Source organism: Trifolium pratense, linkage group LG4 (genome assembly GCF_020283565.1).
Source record: "Trifolium pratense cultivar HEN17-A07 linkage group LG4, ARS_RC_1.1, whole genome shotgun sequence".
Lineage (NCBI taxonomy): Eukaryota > Viridiplantae > Streptophyta > Magnoliopsida > Fabales > Fabaceae > Trifolium > Trifolium pratense.
The window spans coordinates 45,096,139-45,113,060 of NC_060062.1; the positions used below are offsets into that span (position 1 = coordinate 45,096,139).

General features: G+C 35.4%; 2 protein-coding genes and 1 pseudogene across 2 annotated transcripts in view; 1 reads left to right on the forward strand and 2 right to left on the reverse strand.

Annotated features, from left to right (window-relative positions):
* Window positions 1-2,520: 2,520 nt before the first annotated feature.
* LOC123922750 lies at window positions 2,521-3,754 on the reverse strand (annotated as a pseudogene).
* The window catches only part of LOC123922751, a 43,724-nt gene continuing 30,301 nt past the window's right edge, over window positions 3,500-16,922 (forward strand). Inside the window, exons 1-15 of the mRNA XM_045975444.1 lie at window positions 3,500-4,156; window positions 4,239-4,334; window positions 4,710-4,799; window positions 4,885-5,049; window positions 5,379-5,447; window positions 5,529-5,687; window positions 6,287-6,351; window positions 6,457-6,496; window positions 6,600-6,798; window positions 7,184-7,547; window positions 7,762-7,810; window positions 7,906-7,944; window positions 8,032-8,112; window positions 8,194-8,294; window positions 8,562-8,610. Of these exons, the coding sequence (XP_045831400.1) occupies window positions 3,815-4,156; window positions 4,239-4,334; window positions 4,710-4,799; window positions 4,885-5,049; window positions 5,379-5,447; window positions 5,529-5,687; window positions 6,287-6,351; window positions 6,457-6,496; window positions 6,600-6,798; window positions 7,184-7,547; window positions 7,762-7,810; window positions 7,906-7,944; window positions 8,032-8,112; window positions 8,194-8,294; window positions 8,562-8,610 (1,908 nt within the window). The 5' untranslated portion in view covers window positions 3,500-3,814. The remainder of the gene's footprint in view (window positions 4,157-4,238; window positions 4,335-4,709; window positions 4,800-4,884; window positions 5,050-5,378; window positions 5,448-5,528; window positions 5,688-6,286; window positions 6,352-6,456; window positions 6,497-6,599; window positions 6,799-7,183; window positions 7,548-7,761; window positions 7,811-7,905; window positions 7,945-8,031; window positions 8,113-8,193; window positions 8,295-8,561; window positions 8,611-16,922) is intronic.
* Window positions 11,166-16,922, reverse strand: part of LOC123882313 (rRNA 2'-O-methyltransferase fibrillarin 1-like) — a 28,434-nt gene continuing 22,677 nt past the window's right edge. Inside the window, exons 7-8 of the mRNA XM_045931156.1 lie at window positions 12,341-12,427; window positions 11,166-11,297 (exon numbers count right to left, since the gene is read on the reverse strand). The gene's annotated coding sequence lies outside the window, so the exon portion shown is untranslated. The remainder of the gene's footprint in view (window positions 11,298-12,340; window positions 12,428-16,922) is intronic.

Below are 16,922 nucleotides of genomic sequence, written 5' to 3' on the forward strand. Positions count from 1 at the left end.
GAAATGGGAGAAGGAACCAGTGTACAATAGTGAAGTGCAGTCAACTTTCATCTATCCAAGTTCAAGTGATGAATCTGATGGAGATGATGAAGGTGAACCTGCTGTTGAAACTATTCAGAATCAAGGTACTGATAGTGATGGTAATATGAATTTATCAAGTGATGATGATGATAGAATTCATATGATTGCAAGGACTCAAAGAACCAAACGTGTACCAGCTAGATTGAATGATTGTGAAGTTACTCAAGACAATGCAGTGAATGATGAGGGTGATCTCATTCACTTTGCATTACTAGCTGATTCTGAACCATTGAACTACAGAGATGCTTTGAAAAATAATGTGTGGAAGAGGGCAATGGAAGAAGAGCTGAAGTCAATTGAGAAAAATCAGACTTGGAAGCTAGTTGACTTGCCAGACAAGAAAAAGAAAATTGATGTGAAATGGGTGTTCAAAGTGAAATTGAACCCTGATGGCACAATTTCAAAGCATAAAGCAAGGTTAGTTGCTAGAGGATTCTTACAGAAACATGGAATTGACTACAATGAAGTGTTTGCACCAGTTGCTAGAATAGAGACTGTGAGGTTGGTTGTAGCATTGGCCTGTAAGAACAAATGGAGCCTGTACCATCTGGATGTGAAATCAGCATTTCTGAATGGTCCACTTGATGAGGAAGTGTATGTGTCACAGCCTCCAGGTTTTGAAATAAAAGGAAAATAATCAATGGTGTATAAGCTGTATAAGGCACTATATGGCTTGAAACAGGCTCCTAGAGCATGGAACAAAAGGATTGATGACTTTCTGATTCAGATAGGGTTTAAAAAGTGTGCTGCTGAGTTTGGTGTATATGTACATTGCCCTAAAGATGAAGATATAGTCATAATCTGCTTGTATGTTGATGACTTGCTCATAACTGGAAGTAGAATTGCAGAAATTGCAAAAGTGAAAGACAAGCTCAAAAGTGAATTTGAAATGTCTGATCTTGGTGAACTTTCATTCTTTCTAGGAATGGAATTTATGAGAAGAGGAGATGGTATAGTAATGCACCAACAGAAGTATATTGGTGAATTGCTTGAAAAATTTGAAATGGAAAGCTGCAATCCATTATCAAATCCATCAGAAACAAATACAAAAATTGATGAGTGCTCAGATGAAGAGAAGGTTGATCCAACTGTGTTCAGACAAATAGTTGGCTCATTGAGGTATGTGTGCAACAGTAGGCCTGATATATGCTATGCTGTGAGTGTTATCAGCAGATTTATGCATGATCCAAGGAAGTCACACATGATAGCTGCTAAGAGAATCCTCAGATATCTCAAAGGTACTTTGGAAATTGGCTTGCTATTCCCTATTGGTACAAACAGTGCAGGGAGTACTTTGATAGGGTATTCTGATAGTGATTGGTGTGGAGACATAACTGATAGGAGGAGCACATCAGGGTATGTTTTCAAGTTCAACAATGCTGCAATCTCTTGGTGTACAAAGAAACAAGCTGTGACTGCTCTCTCATCTTGTGAAGCTGAGTATATAGCAGGCACCTTTGCAGCATGTCAAGCAATTTGGTTGAATTCAGTGATGATAGAAATCAAGTGTGAACCAGTAAAGCCTCTAATCCTAAGGATTGATAACAAGTCTGCTATAAGTCTTGCTAAAAATCCAATTTCACATGGCAGGAGCAAGCACATTGCTACCAGATTTCATTTCATTAGGGAACAAGTGACAAATGGAATGATTGAAGTGCAGTATTGTCCAACTGAAGTACAGCTTGCAGATGGTTTTACAAAGGCTGTGAAGCTTGACAGGTTTGAGTTTTTGAGGAGGAGCTTAGGACTGGTTGTTTGCAATTCAAGCATGAATTAAGGAGGAGTGTTAAGAAAGCAGTTAATTCATCTTGAAGTTTGTTTTGTTTGATCCTAGGTAGTTAGTTGGTTAGTCTAACTACCAAAAGTTGTTAGGAATTAGTTAGGCCAAGGTAGTTACTTGTAGCTTAAGTAACAAGTATAAATACACCTTAGTGTATCAGTTGTAATTCAATTTTTGGCCCATTAAGGATGAATAAAATCTCTATTTTCCCTAAGTCTTTTATGTTTAGTTGTTAATCAATTCATCAAGAAACTTGTTCATCTTGTATATAGCAGTTTCTGCAAAACTGCTAGTTTGCCCACAGTCAAGCCTGCGTGCCTGCTGAGCTTGCCTGCAACCATCCTCTGAAGCGCAACAGAGTCAGAGGCAACACAACCTCTGAACCTTGCATCCTCTGAACCAGCCAAACTCTTGCTTCTGCTGCGCCAACAATTAGAAGAAACACTAGATTGAAAAAGTACTTGGGTACAAGAATGGAAGACCAAGAAGAAGAAGACAAATTAGTTAAAAGTACTTGCGTTCAAATGATTTCTACAATACCCTAACCATGCATACCACCAGTTAGTATTGAATTGAGTTTTCTTCAATAAGTACTTGGAATGGACAATGAACGTACAATGTCAATCGAAATGGTGATCAAGTCTTATAATTATGGTGCTTCAAAGGATGTGATTTGGAAGCTGAAGTCTATGAACACGGTTTCTCTTCCTTCTAATGATGGTTTGAGTGTGGAAAAAGGCGCTATTCTTGTCACCGAATTTTACCCATTGTTCTCTAGACTTTTGATACCAATGCATCTCTTCTTGAAAAAGGATATGGTTGTACTCCTGTTGAAGGTCACGTTCAATAAGGATATGGTGCAAGGAGTCAACTCTTTCTAGATAGTTTTGAACCCCTTTCAGTCTGCTCTCAATATGCCTTTTGCGCTTGAAGATATTTCTAAAAACTTATTGATTGAAAGTGATAGATTCCTGCCTGACATTGTTTAATGCAATGTCAGTGTTGTGATTGGAAGACGCCCAAGCTCTCTCAACCAAAGTAGAGTAATCAGCATGATCAATCCAGGCAGCTTCAAAACGGAAGGGTCTGGGTCCTCTGGTAATAGGGAGACCGCCAAAACGAATGAGTAGGGGATTATGGTCAGAGTGGAGTCTGAAAAGAACTTCAACAAAAGCTTCGGGAAAAGCCAAGCGCCATTCCACATTTGCTAGGCCTCTATCAAGCTTTTTAAAGAGAATGCGAAGGCCATTGTGATTACGGTGCCAAGTGAATCGACCTCCAGAGGTTTTGAGATCAAGAAGATTACACTGGTCCATAAAATTAGCGAAAAGGACAGCTCTGTTATGTTGAAAGATACCCCCTCGTTGTTCACTAGGAATGAAGGTCTCATTGAAGTCACCTATGAGCATCCAAGGGCCAACAATAGTGAGACTAAGGTCAATAAGGTAGTTCCAAAAGTTAGTACGTAAGGCTAGGTTGGGGTTGGCGTACACACAAGTACATGTAGAAAAAGTATCACCATTGGTTAACGTGAAAGTGATGGAGTATTGGTTGGAGTCAATGATAGTAGTAGTAATAGTAACAATAGAATATTTTAAATATTGCTTATCAAAAAAAAAAAAAAAAAAAAAACAATAGAATATTTTAAGAGCCATATATCTCTCGAGTGGTCATTGGCTTCAATAACATGAATCGGAGTGTAACCGTTGTTTATCCAAAAAGAGGACAATCTAGCAAAAGGAACATGAATTTCAAAAATTGCAAAAAAAGTAGGACGATATTTTCTAATGACTTCTTTCAAATGCCGTCTTGAATTGTTATTGTGCGTCCACTATATATCAATTGTTCTTCCTCATTCAATAAAAGAAAAAGCAACGAGGAGGCCAATCCCATTCCAAATTCCAAATATAAGAAAAGAGGCGTCGGAACCCTAGGGCGGCGCGGAAGAACATCATGTCATCATCTCCGTCGTCAACCGAACCATCATCTCCGCCATTGTCGTCGTTGCCAATCGAAAATATTGCATCGCGGTACTACCTCCTTACCGGGAAACTTTACCCTGGTGTTCCATTACTACGTCCTCCTCCTCCTCCACCTACCTCCTCTTTTAACGTGCCCCAAAGACCCTCTAAGCCTCAACCTTGTAAGATAATCCCACATCCACTCATTCCAGGCGTTTATGTTGCTGGCGATCATCATGATCGTGAAGATGATGTTGAATCCCTCTTCCTTTATACTAGAAATCTCGTACCTGGTGTTCAATCTCATGACGAAGACGTGCTTTTCTCTGTTCAGGTATAATAAATCAATTAATAATTAATGCAATTACTTTTAAATTTTAAATATTAACAACAATAATGCAATTGTGTTTATTCAGGATGAGGATGGGAGTACGATGGAATACAGAGAATGGGATCCGTTCAAATCAAGATTTGCTGCGGCTATACTATCTGGTGCACAAGACCTATCGATCGTAAGTTTTCCAAATTATTATTATTATGCATCTTTTAAAGACCTCCATTTCTTGTTAACACAAAATTTCTTGTCGAAATTGTTCCATTCATACTCCACTCAAATATATACAAAAACAAGATAATAAAAGAAAAAACAAAGCATTAAAAATAGATTAGCCTACTTGGTTGGGTGACTGCCGTGAAGTGGAGATTATGAATCATCTACTTTTGTATTTTTTGGCAGCGTTTAGAGTGTTATTTTAAAGTTGATAGGAATTTCTCACGCTTTAACTAAAGATTCTCTTCAAAATTCTATCAAATTTTACAATTTAATTTGAAAATCTAAGGGCATGCAAGAAAGACTTTGTAATAACCGACTCATTTATGTTTTGCAGAAACCTGGTTCACGTGTACTCGTGCTGAACTCACGTGATGATGCACTCTCCGGAATGACTATTTCACATATATCAGATATTGTTGGCCCTGTCAGTGTTCTTTATTTTTATATTACATGTTTCCATTCATTTTTGTACATTTATTATTATTTATTCTATGTTTTCTATACCACAGCAAGGCATGGTCTACGTAGTAGAGGAAGCGAGTCGCTCTCTTCTAACAATGGCAAGTAAAAGGTTTAACATAGTACCAATTGTTTATGGTGACATTCCACACAAATACCGCATGCTCATCAATGTTGTCGATGTGCTGTTTGCTGCACTTGATTCTCCCAAAGAGGTTCCTTTCTCCCTCTCTTCTAATCTTGTGTTTTCAATCTTGATAATTCTTATTGATTATTAGTTAAACTATAAGTTAAATTATCGTAAATGAATATTTATGTAATTTTTAATTTAAAGTTAGAGTTAATTATGTATATATTATCTATCAGTTTTATGTGTTACAAGTGTAATAAACAAGTTAAATTATCTTCTGACTTTTTACTTTGATTGAAATTAAAGAAGAAAAACTCACAGAAACATTGGTGCAGAATTACAATTTTATTGAAAGAAGGATTTAAGAGACATGTCTCTTAACTTTATTGAAATCATTTTGTATTCATTTGTCAGGTCCGAAAGGCATTTTTGAATGCTGCCTATTTTCTCAAAACCGGGGGAAAGTATTTAGTTTATGTCCAGGTATTATATCTTGATGTATTTTTTGTAATATTTTATTCATGTGAACCATGTTACTAATCGACTAACCGGTGTATATGACAGGGAAATTGCAATGAACCGTCACACCATGGAGGTGACGGTGTGTTTAGTTCCCTGCTCAAAGGGGAACGGGTTCAGTTCCAAAGAAAGGAACTAGTCACTTTGGAACGATTTCATAGAGACGACCATGCTTATGTCAGCAGCGTTTTTCGCTCGCTAGAGGTGAGTGTTTGATCTCAATTTGCCAAGGCTGGTTTAGTGCCAACAATTAGTCTAAGAATATATTTTAGTCTATTGCATTTCTATGGCCAAACTTTAAAAAAGTGGTTGAAGTTTTAAATTTTCATATCAGTGGTCATACTTCTATTTTAAGTCGCGACGTGTTGTTAATCTAAGTAACGGGGGAAGAAGGGGTATCTTATAAGAAATATGCACAACCAACTACCATCGTTTTTTAGGTACATATATGATATACATACCATTGTTCCCCTAAATCGTCAAAATTGAATGGCCCTAACCCTGGTTTTTTTGTAAGTTGAATTGTCTTGTGAATATAAGTTTCTGCTACCACATCGATGTTTTTGTGGAAAGTGTTTATACAACTGTTTGACAGAGATCATTTTTATGTTGTTCTAGTCAACTAATTATGTGTAGTTCAATGCTTGAGCAATGAGAACGTTTTGTTGTTTGGTAGGGAAAGAACTTGAATTGATTTGATTGTGAAGAAATGAGTGGTTCTCGAAACCCTTTGTCCAATTTCACCTTTGTTTAATCATCATTGAAATAAAAGTAGTCTTATATGGTTATTTATCCAACTTCAGGTTGCTGAGATTGATCAAAGTTGTCTGGTGAGCAACAAGTTTTGGACATCAAAAGATTCAGATAGGTACCCCTTTTTCCGTTTTTTTTCGCTAATCCAACTTTTGGTTCTTAATGAAAAGCGAGTTAACTGAAATTTGTCTAATTTGATTTCTTGAATTTATGATTGTAGGGATCCTGGAAGGCGTATTTCTCTTTATGAAAAGCAAAAGGTTAACTGAATTTTATGTACTTCATTCACTTAATTTTTCGTCTCCATCATTATTTTTGTATTTTTCCTAGACTTTAATGATTTGATTCGCTTCTTTTTTGAAGGACCTGCCAGTGTATATGTTACTAGAATCCTCCTGGGGATACATTCTCTTCCGAGCTGTTGATGTATATAAAGTTGAGAGAAACTACATGGACACCGAGCACTATATCGAAGATTTCAATAAGTTCTTTGAGTTTGTGGCTTCACATACTTTTGCATCGCCTGATGAAGCTTTGCGGTATCTCACTGCCGACAGCCATGGTACGTTTCTGATCATCTCATTTATAGATGAAAGAAAGTATATAAAATAATATGTAGTAAATAATGATATAATGTATACTTTTTAAATACACAAGTATCCCCTTTTTAGGCCAAGACATATTAATTACAAATTTTCTAGATTACAGCCGTGATGACTTTTAATAACATCAATAGTATCTTCAACATCCCAAGTAATTGAACTAATTTTTCTTATCCTACCTACCGCTAATTAATGATATAAATATTTCAAAAACTGTTAAAGTTACCTTTGTAATATCCCAATAGATTATTGGAACTCATATGCTAGCCAGCCTTGTAATCACACTGTCTATTTTTCTTTTTATGAATTGTTGTATTTAAGTAGCAATCTTTATGTTGTTTGTAGACATAGTGCCCGATGGATTGATAGATTTCTTGGTGCGCCATCTTCCAAAAACGATGAAGGATGGTAATGGTAACCATTGTTACACACTGGCACTTCCTAATCCATTTATTGCATATGAAATAGTGAATGCCGGTTTTGCTTGCTCAGCAAGCCCTTTTCATGTGGATATTATGCGTGGTGTACGGAGGAATATTGAGAAGGTCTTTGAAAAAATGAAGCCAGGGGATTTGGAAAAATCTCAAGCATGTCTTGCGCGAATTTACGGCAAAAAGCTTGATTCACCGAATAAAGGCAAGTTACCAAAGAAGAAAGCTGCCCCTCTGCCTAGTTTTCCGACCAGGAAAAAACCCAAAAAGAAAGGCCCGTAAGTGAGTTTGATTGTGAGATAGGCACCAAGTTTCATAGTTACTGCAGTAGATTTAATGTGTAGGCAGTTATTATTATTCAGTTTGTTCTATAGATAGAGGTTTAGCCTCATTGTAACACTTGTAGCAGACATTATAATATAAACCCCAAAGTCTCTACCAATCTCATTCTCTGACAGTATTATATTCTGACTTTTGTGTGATTTTTTAAAGGGAGAAGTATATGAAAGAAAACCCTGACGACACCAAATCTCTGTCTATTGTAAGTATATAATAATGTTTTTGGCTTTTTGCCGTGGTCCTTAAATCGCATGATATAAGGGACGATTTACTAAGATAGGTGTGTGCGCTTTGTAGGTGAAACCTATGGTCTCATGGAATCAGTTGTCTGAAGCTGTATGTGCAGTTACTTTTCGTGGTTATAACTTGTGTTGCAACAATAGTATTTTTTGTGATTGAATGTTTCATGGCTGAATTTTTTAGGAGAAAGCACAATATGCTGCAGAAGCTGAAAAAAGAAAGCTTGAATATGAGGAGATCTTGAGTGCCTATACCAAGAAACAGGTGAATGAAACTTTAACTGTTTTATTTGACATAACAATTGGGTAACTAGGTTCTCACGATTTGTTTGTGTGTGTTGTTTAGGCTGAGGGTCCAGCTACTGAGGGCCGATGGAAAACAGCCAAGGGAAAGAAACCAATTGACCCTAGCATACTAAAGGCTGCGGCCGGTTACTTAATTTTCGCGTAATTATAGTTTCTACTTTCTGATCCATGTGATTTTCAATTCGTTTTTGTATTTTTCCAATGAATATTTTTCTCGGCAAAATTTTCATAGTAATTAATGTGTTTTTATACTATTGACCATCCAATCATTATCATTATGTGAACATAAATGATGCATGTGAATCATGTTAGACCTAATGCCTACTCGGTGAAAATAGTTTTGACCATGTGATGTTGACATACTCTTTTATACTTTTGTTATTCTGACTTTTTTGTGATTTTTTAAAGGGAGAAGTATAGGAAAGAAAACCCTGACGACACCAAATCTCGGTCTATTGTAAGTATATAATAATGTTTGACTTTTTGCCGTGGTCCTTAAATCACATGATATAAGGGATGATTTACTAAGATAGGTGTGTGCGCTTTGTAGGTGAGCAAACCTATGGTCTCATGGAAGCAGTTGTCTGAAGCTGTATGTGCAGTTACTTTTCGTGGTTATAACTTGTGTTTGCAACAATAGTATTTTTTGTGATTGAACATTTCATGGCTGAATTTTTTAGGAGAAAGCACAATATGCTGCAAAAGCTGAAAAAAGAAAGCTTGAATATGAGGAGATCTTGAGTGCCTATACCAAGAAACAGGTGAATGAAACTTTAACTGTTTTATTTGACATAACAATTGGGTAACTAGGTTCTCATGATTTGTTTGTGTGTGTTGTTTAGGCTGAGGGTCCAGCTGCTGCTGAAGGAGAAGCATATGAAAAATCTGAATCTGAGGTGCATGGATGGCAGTGACGAGGTCAGCTTAGATACTTTTTCTTCGGTTGAATTTGGTTTTGTAGTGACGAGGTCAGCTTAGATACTTTTCTCTTGGGTAAATTATTATTGCATTTCAAAGGTTTCATGGCGGTAGTGTCTCTGGTTTGGAGTGGAAGTGTTAGTTTTTGTAACTGAATTTTATTAGTTGCTTGGCAAATCATCTACAATTGTTTAAGGGTGCTGTTTAAAAAAAAGTCGGAGTTACCCTTTGATTTATTTTTTTTAACTCAACATTACCGTTTGAACAGACCTTGTACTTTTTAGTAGAAAGGTTGGGGATCTTTTGGTGCGTACAAAAAGAAAGGTTGGGATTGTTTTGAGTTTATTGTTTGGATTCAATTCAACATAAACTATTTGAAGGCTATTGTTGGAACAATTGTTTGCATTGTTTAGAAAAAATGAAAATGATAAAATAATTGTTTTTAGTAAAAGGTTTTAATGACATGCAAAAATATTTTTTTTTCAAGGCATGCTGAAAGGTTTTAATGACATTATCTGGGTGTTGCTCCAAGGACAGATTTGAAAGGTAATTGGAAATACATAGCCTAAATAGATAGCTCCATACGATGGGCTAGTTCTAAGTTTTACTACCCAATCTCCTCTCAAGTGGGTGTGAATTATTGTGAATTTAAATACATTGTATGTAGAGCAAGAGTCTCACGATTTGTACAATTGGATACAATTTGCAGATTAAAGGATCACTTGCAAGGGTGATGGCTAGAGGTTTAATCAGGATGGTGTCTTCCCATGCAAGTCAACAGATTTACACCCGAGCTACAAACACCTAAATTTTATGCTGCTCATAGTTTATGTTGTATTGAGAATTTATGAGTAGTAATTTTCTCTATCCTTGGATATTATGTACCTCATTCTATAATACGCGTTTCTAATTTGTTTTTTTTATTTGCCCTTTATTTGATCTACTATTCTCACCAATAATCTGCATGTGTTCTCCACTTTAATTTTCTTCTTAGTTGAAATTCAACGTTACCATATTTTGTACGAGTGAGAGAATATTGAAACTAAATAGTTGGGAAAAGTTTTAATTCATTATATCCATAAGTAAATCTAAATTTATAATTTCCATATATATGAATATGATGTTGCAATTTTTGGTATTCCCTTCAAATTTGTCAAAAGCGTTGGAGATCGATCGCCTTTTCAACTACCTTGTGCATTCTTTTGTTGAAGTTAAAACATATTTGGCTGCACTACATAGAAGCTGATTCAAGTTTTCAACTACCTTGTGCATTCTTTTGTTTGAAGTTAAAACATCTTTGGCTGCACTACATAGAAGCTGATTCAAGTTTTCAGCACACAAATGTCCAAAAAAAGTTTTAAGCACACATGGCAAAGTAATTATAAAGTTTCATCGGAAGACCTCAATAAGGTGTCCAAATATTGATTGCATTTAAGAATGAGCTTGGGCTCCAGTGGCAAGGAGCTCCTTCCAAGGACGTACCCGGGGAATACTGGGTTTGATTCCTAGGGGGAACAATGTTTGGCCAGTGCGCATGCCTCTACGCACGAGCTGGATTTGGTGGGTCGGAAACCGGTGCGAAAGCAAAAAAAAAAAAAAAGAATGAGTTGATTCAAGTTTCATTGGCCAAACTAGCTATCTCATAACAAATTCAACTGCAATATTTTAGTATTTTAATGATGTAGCTTAAAGACCTGTACACTCTTTCAAGGTTGTGAGTCTAATCATTATTCATCGTTGTGATTTTAATTATGCAGCTAAAAGACCTCTACCATTTATAAAACTATGAAACACAACCCAGAAAGACCTCTATCAAGGTTGTGAGTCTAATCAATATCAACAAGAAATTGCGAATATGGCCGGAAAACAACACATTCTACTTTTTATTTACTTTTGGTCTTTTGTCTTTGCTTAGTATGAACCAATTACGTTTCGTTTTAAGACAACACTACATAATGATGGGCAAATATCTAAGTACTTGACAAAATTCAATTCCATTTTGGCTATTGTAGGTTTGTTTCACGTTGCCACGTCATCTCCAAATTTGGGGGAATTTTTTTTTTCTTTTTCCGGAGGAGTATTTGTTTTTAGTGGTATCAGTAAATAGAAGAAGCTGAACATTATTTAATTAGGTGGTTGGCTGTATTGTTAATCTTTTACGCAATGTCATTGTTAATCTTGATTTCTTTTATCATCGGATCTTTGTTTTGCATCCATTACTTGAGCCTGAAAATGTAAAACTCATTTGATTAGATCCCGCCCACAATAAATCTTTTAGTGAAGCATGAATATATATATATATATATATATATATATGTGTGTGTGTGTGTGTGTGTGAACAAAGTATGAGGCCATGGACCATCTATTATGTTACTTTGTTTGAGATTAAATTGTGATTATGTTTGTTCCCTGTTATTTTATAGGTGAGCCTCAATTCTTTCAAAGAAATTGTTTGTGTTTCACAGAGGTAAGTTTCTGTTTTTATATCAAGTTTAGTTTGGTATTTATTTGGGTTTGTTGTTTTTCTGCATACATATCAAAAAAATTGTGCTGCAATTTTACTAATAATTACTTTTAGGGTACCCTTACTTTTATGCTAATAGACAATGTTAACATGGGATTACTAACCACAATTTATAATTACATATTATTATAGAGAAAATCTAAATAGCTTCATTGACATACATATAAGCATACAAAGTTTATAGAAGTTTCTAATTAGTTATTATTAATCTTAACGCCCCATATATTACCTTCAATACCAATGTGATAGCAGCTAAGGCCAAAGAAGAAGGAGCAGAGCATACACTACTTATTGGAATAAAGAAATGTGGTAGGGTTTGTGCTTTTGATAATGTAAGTCACAAGTGAAAAGTTGAACATTACTTTTCTCTTTGAAATTTATGTATTTGATATTGAAAAAATTACTTTTTATTATATTACTTTGTTTGAGACTTAAATTTTGTGATTATTTTTGTTCTTTGTTGTTTGTATAGGTCAACCTCATTTCTTTCAAGGATCATATTTGTGTTTCACCAAGGCAGAAAAATGTTTTTCAATCAAATTTAATTTGGTATTTATTTTAGTTTGTTGTTTTCTACAAAAACATATTACATGAACATGAATATGTCAACATTCGTATTCTCTAATATGTAAGTAAATTTATAGTTTCTGTTTTGATATTTATGACCTTAATTGAAAAAGAAAAAAGAATAAGCTCGAATGTGTGCCAAGAAAATTCTTTCAAGATTGGAGTGAAAGATATTTACCTGCCAACGAAGGAAGGAGGAAATGGAGCCTACACCACCGATAAAGGACGGTGAGTTAGTTTATTGGAATATCCTTAATTCTTGAACCTGGAAATGATAAACCCAATTGATTAGATCCCATCCAAAATCAATATGTTAGAGAAGCATGAATACATGAACAAAGCAAAGCCATGAACTATTTCTTTGTGCAATTTATTATATTACTTTGTATGAGACTTAAGTTTTGTTACTAACTTTGTTCTCTGTTTTATTATTGGTGATAGTAACTTCTTTCAAGGATCTTGCTTGTATTTGACAAAGGTAAATAAATGTTTTTCTATCAAGAAAGGGATAATCAGTATATCCAAAAATCAGGTGTAAAAAGTGAAGAGCATCAACAATTGGTTTCCATGCTCCAATTTGTTCTCTTGTCCAAATACCAGGTGTATTTGGGTACCTTCAATCAATTAACATTACCATGAAAAATAAATAAATTTATAAGATCATAAAATACTAGAAAAACTTACAATTGAGACAATATATCACATTTTAACTTCAACAATTGTTACAATGAAGACCAAGAAATTGACTTTAATTTTTTTTATGCTTTTAACTAAAAACAACTACCGGAGGTACATATGCGGTATAAGCAAATGTCATATCCGGTCTGGAAGAATTGCATATGATATACCAACTAAATTCAGAATTTCAGAGATGCACAAGATATAATGCTAATATTGGACAAGATTAGTAAATTAACTTGTCTGACAAATTTAAAGATTTATTTTAGTGATTTTGAGCGTTTTCAAGGCACACCTATATTTTTTAAATTACTTAAATATCATATATGTTAATTTTGGCTGAAAATCCTAATTCAGACATTAGTTGAGTTAGGAGAGAGTGTAATTGGGCTGCTCACCATCTTGCTAGATGGGCTGAACAGGAACCTAACAAAAGCTGGGCCCAATCTGTTCCTTTTTGTATTGAGCCTTATATCCTAAAGGATAAAGGTTTTTGTAAGCCTTGTTAATTTTTAATATAATGTGTTTTTCCTTCCAAAAAAAAAATTCATTCTCTTTTTTATGTGGTCCCTTAATCTTCATATATTCTCAACCGTTTAAAAAAACAAATTCTATGATCGAAATACCAAATACCCCCTGAAATTTCAAAATTCGTCAAATATCCCCTTAAATTTGGAAATAGGCAATACTCCCCTGAAATCTTAAAATGTCAATCAAATATTCCTTTCATCCGTTAACAACAGGGGGTATTTGATTGACAATTTACATTTTACTTAAATTATGTTCATATATTTTTAAATTTTTTAAAACGATAAGGATTGAAATAACATTGACAAACGAGATGATGATGATTAAAAATATTGATTATTGATGAAGACGGTGAATATACAGAATAAAACTTCAAATGTAACATATGAGAAAATATTTTGTAAAATACCATAATTTCTATTGTATGAATATTTATGCAAATTATAATTCAAACTCTTATATTATTCTCCCTCTGTTCCTTTTTATTTGTCATTTTAGAAAAAAAATTGTTTCAAATTATTTGTCGTTTTGATAATTTAAGGTTATATTTTGTCTATTATAGCTCCCTTTCAATAAAACTAATTAATTCTATATATTTGGAAAACTAAATATTTTTTTTTAAAATTTTTTTTTGGTACATAATGAAATTCTGGCACTGTTAGACGGAATGTTCTGTTAAATGTTTCAACACTCGTTGATATGATGTGGTGTTGAATGTTGCAACGTTGTGAGAGTACATAACGTAAATGACAGTAAAATAAAAATAGCATAAGGTAAAAGACACAAGATGTTTGTTGACCCAGTTCGGTGCTAACTCACCTACTCTGGGGATGCCAATCCAGGAATGTAGTTAATAAGCAAAGCCCTAGACTGGTGTACAGACCCTCTAAGCCTGCCACTTTCTACACCTAGCAACTCCCTCTATCGACTACAACCTAGGGTCTTAGCCTAGATCTGAGACGTTCCTTCTCACTTCCTCTTCCTTGTAGTCCCAACAAGGGTTTCCAACCTTAGCAAGGTTGGGGCAGATGTCTAAACGTTGAAGGCAACCTTCGCTACACACTGCTCGTACCTAAAGGCTTTGAGCATTACACGTCTATAACCTTGGCCAAACAGGCTTCAGAGTGCACACTACTCTATTCCTATCGAAAGATCTGAATAGATGCAAACAAACCCTATGTCCTAAGCTTGAATCGAAAGATCCAAGAAAGGCTCACAAGTTACAACTAAAGACTAAAGCCTCAAATACTCTTAGACTCAACTTATGGCTTAGTGAGTATTCCAGGAATTATGTCCTCATATTTATACTGAAGTCCTTGTCTTGAAAAAGAAGCTAGGTCTTCATAAAATCTTGCAGCCGCCTTGAAGGCTTGTTGTGCAAGCAACAAAACCCTAGGAAAGTTTCCCAATATGTTCAAACATATTTCTGGAACGAATCTCCTTGAGGTTCTGGTAAACGGCGCGTCTTGGTACGCAAGTTACTTCAATGTCTTCGCTCTTAAGAAAAGGCGCGCTGAGGTGGCGCTTAAATTAGGGTTTCTGATGTCGCACCCTAATGTTGAAACATTGTGCTCAACATCTTTCTTTTGATATTTGTTTTAGCAAAATGAGGCAACAACCAAATATCCAACAATCTCCCCCTTTGGCAAAATTTTTGGCTAAAACAAATTCAGACCACTTGAGTCCAAATTACAAACAGATACATCACACTTTACCTAAGTAAATCAAACAGTCTTCAAAGCTACTTCCAAGAGACATCTTAGACAGCAAATAGCAGATCAGAACAGAGTGAAGTATCATACAAAAACATCAGAGGCGTGCGCAGCTTTAGATCATAATTTTAATCCTCCAATTTAAAATGCAGTGCTATCTTAAACCTCAGACAAGTACTAGGAAAAATAAATCCCCAGCACTCATAAGCACAGCATACAGAACATCCAGACAATTACTTAGGAAAAATAAATTCACAATATGTAGAGCAAGATCACCATCGGATGTTTCAACATGGTGTAGGACATGCATCACTGAGAAAACTCTCAGCACATACTACATCTACCAGAACCCATGATATTTCTCCCCCTCAACAAGTACCAGTGAGATTACTACCCCTGAATAGCATACCAGCACATATCATGATGTCTGACCATCAGGCAGAACATTAACTGCCCTGCATACAGTGTGGATCATTTTATGGTTGTGAACCACAATCACCACCAGCCACCAGCTTCCACTACTACTACCATGGAACATTTTATGGTACACCACTTACCACAATCACCATCAAACCATCTGCATACTCACCACCTCCACCATAATTTTCTCCCCCTTTTTAGCCATAAAATTACAGCCAAAACACCTTCAGAAGATAAGAGAGAGTAACCAGAATAGAGTAGAATGCAGATTCAAATTGCACACAAGTGCGCAGAAGTACCATAAGGAACACCAACATCCTATAGAATGCTGGAACATTTGGCACGTGCAAGTAAAGTTGGTACTATACCATTGAAGATCAGTTGCACGTCCACTAGCACCTAGTGCTAGGCTTCCTCGTGGAGGCAAATTCCCAATTTGCCCCTGAGGTTCTCAAACTGAACAGCATCTAGAGCTTTGATGAAGATAGCAAGTTGTTCTTTGATGTTCATATGCTCCAATGCTGACATATTCTCCTCCACTGAGTCTCTGATGAAGTGATGACATATAACAATGTGCTTTGTCCTCATGTGTTGACTAGAATCTTGGATAGCACTTAAGTTGTCACAGAACAATGTTACAACTTCTTGTTCAACATTGTGTTTCTTCAGCATTTCCTTCATCCAGACCAGCTGTGAACAGCTACTATCAGTAGCTATGTATTCGGATTCAGTTGTGGATAGAGATACACCATTCTGTTTCTTCTTGAACCAAGACATTAGATTATTATCAAGGAAGAAACAGCCTTCTGAAGTGCTTTTTCTGCCATCTGCACTTCCTTCACAAACTGCATCACAATACTCTTTCAATGTTGAGCTTTCAACATGTGAGTACAGTATGCCACAATTGCAAGTACCATTTACATATTTCAAGACTTTCTTGAATTGAGTCAGATGACTCATCTTTGGTTCTTCTTGGTACCTTGCACATATCATTTGACCCAAACCAACAACCTTCTCATCTTGAAGGTATGTTAGTTCTCTTACTAAATTCATTTCAAACTCTGACTGCATTTGTTTAACAAAATGTTGAACCATCCTATTCGACATTCTGCCAAAAGTTATATCATCCATATTCATTTGAGCAATCATGAGTTGATTCTTCCTTTCAGCAACAATCAGGGTTTTGTTACTAACTTTGTTCTCTGTTTTATTATTGGTGATAGTAACCTACCAATGGAGTTTTGGAGGTAGCAATAAACTAGTGACCCGTTCTATCGATCATCCGAGCAAACCGGAAATATAAAACGGTCAAAATTGATCTAAAATTAAATAGTAACAATTTTTAGTGATTTGACGATTTTTGACCCGAAATCGATCAATGTTCAACCCTACTTGTGAGTCGGTATAAATTATTCTCATACT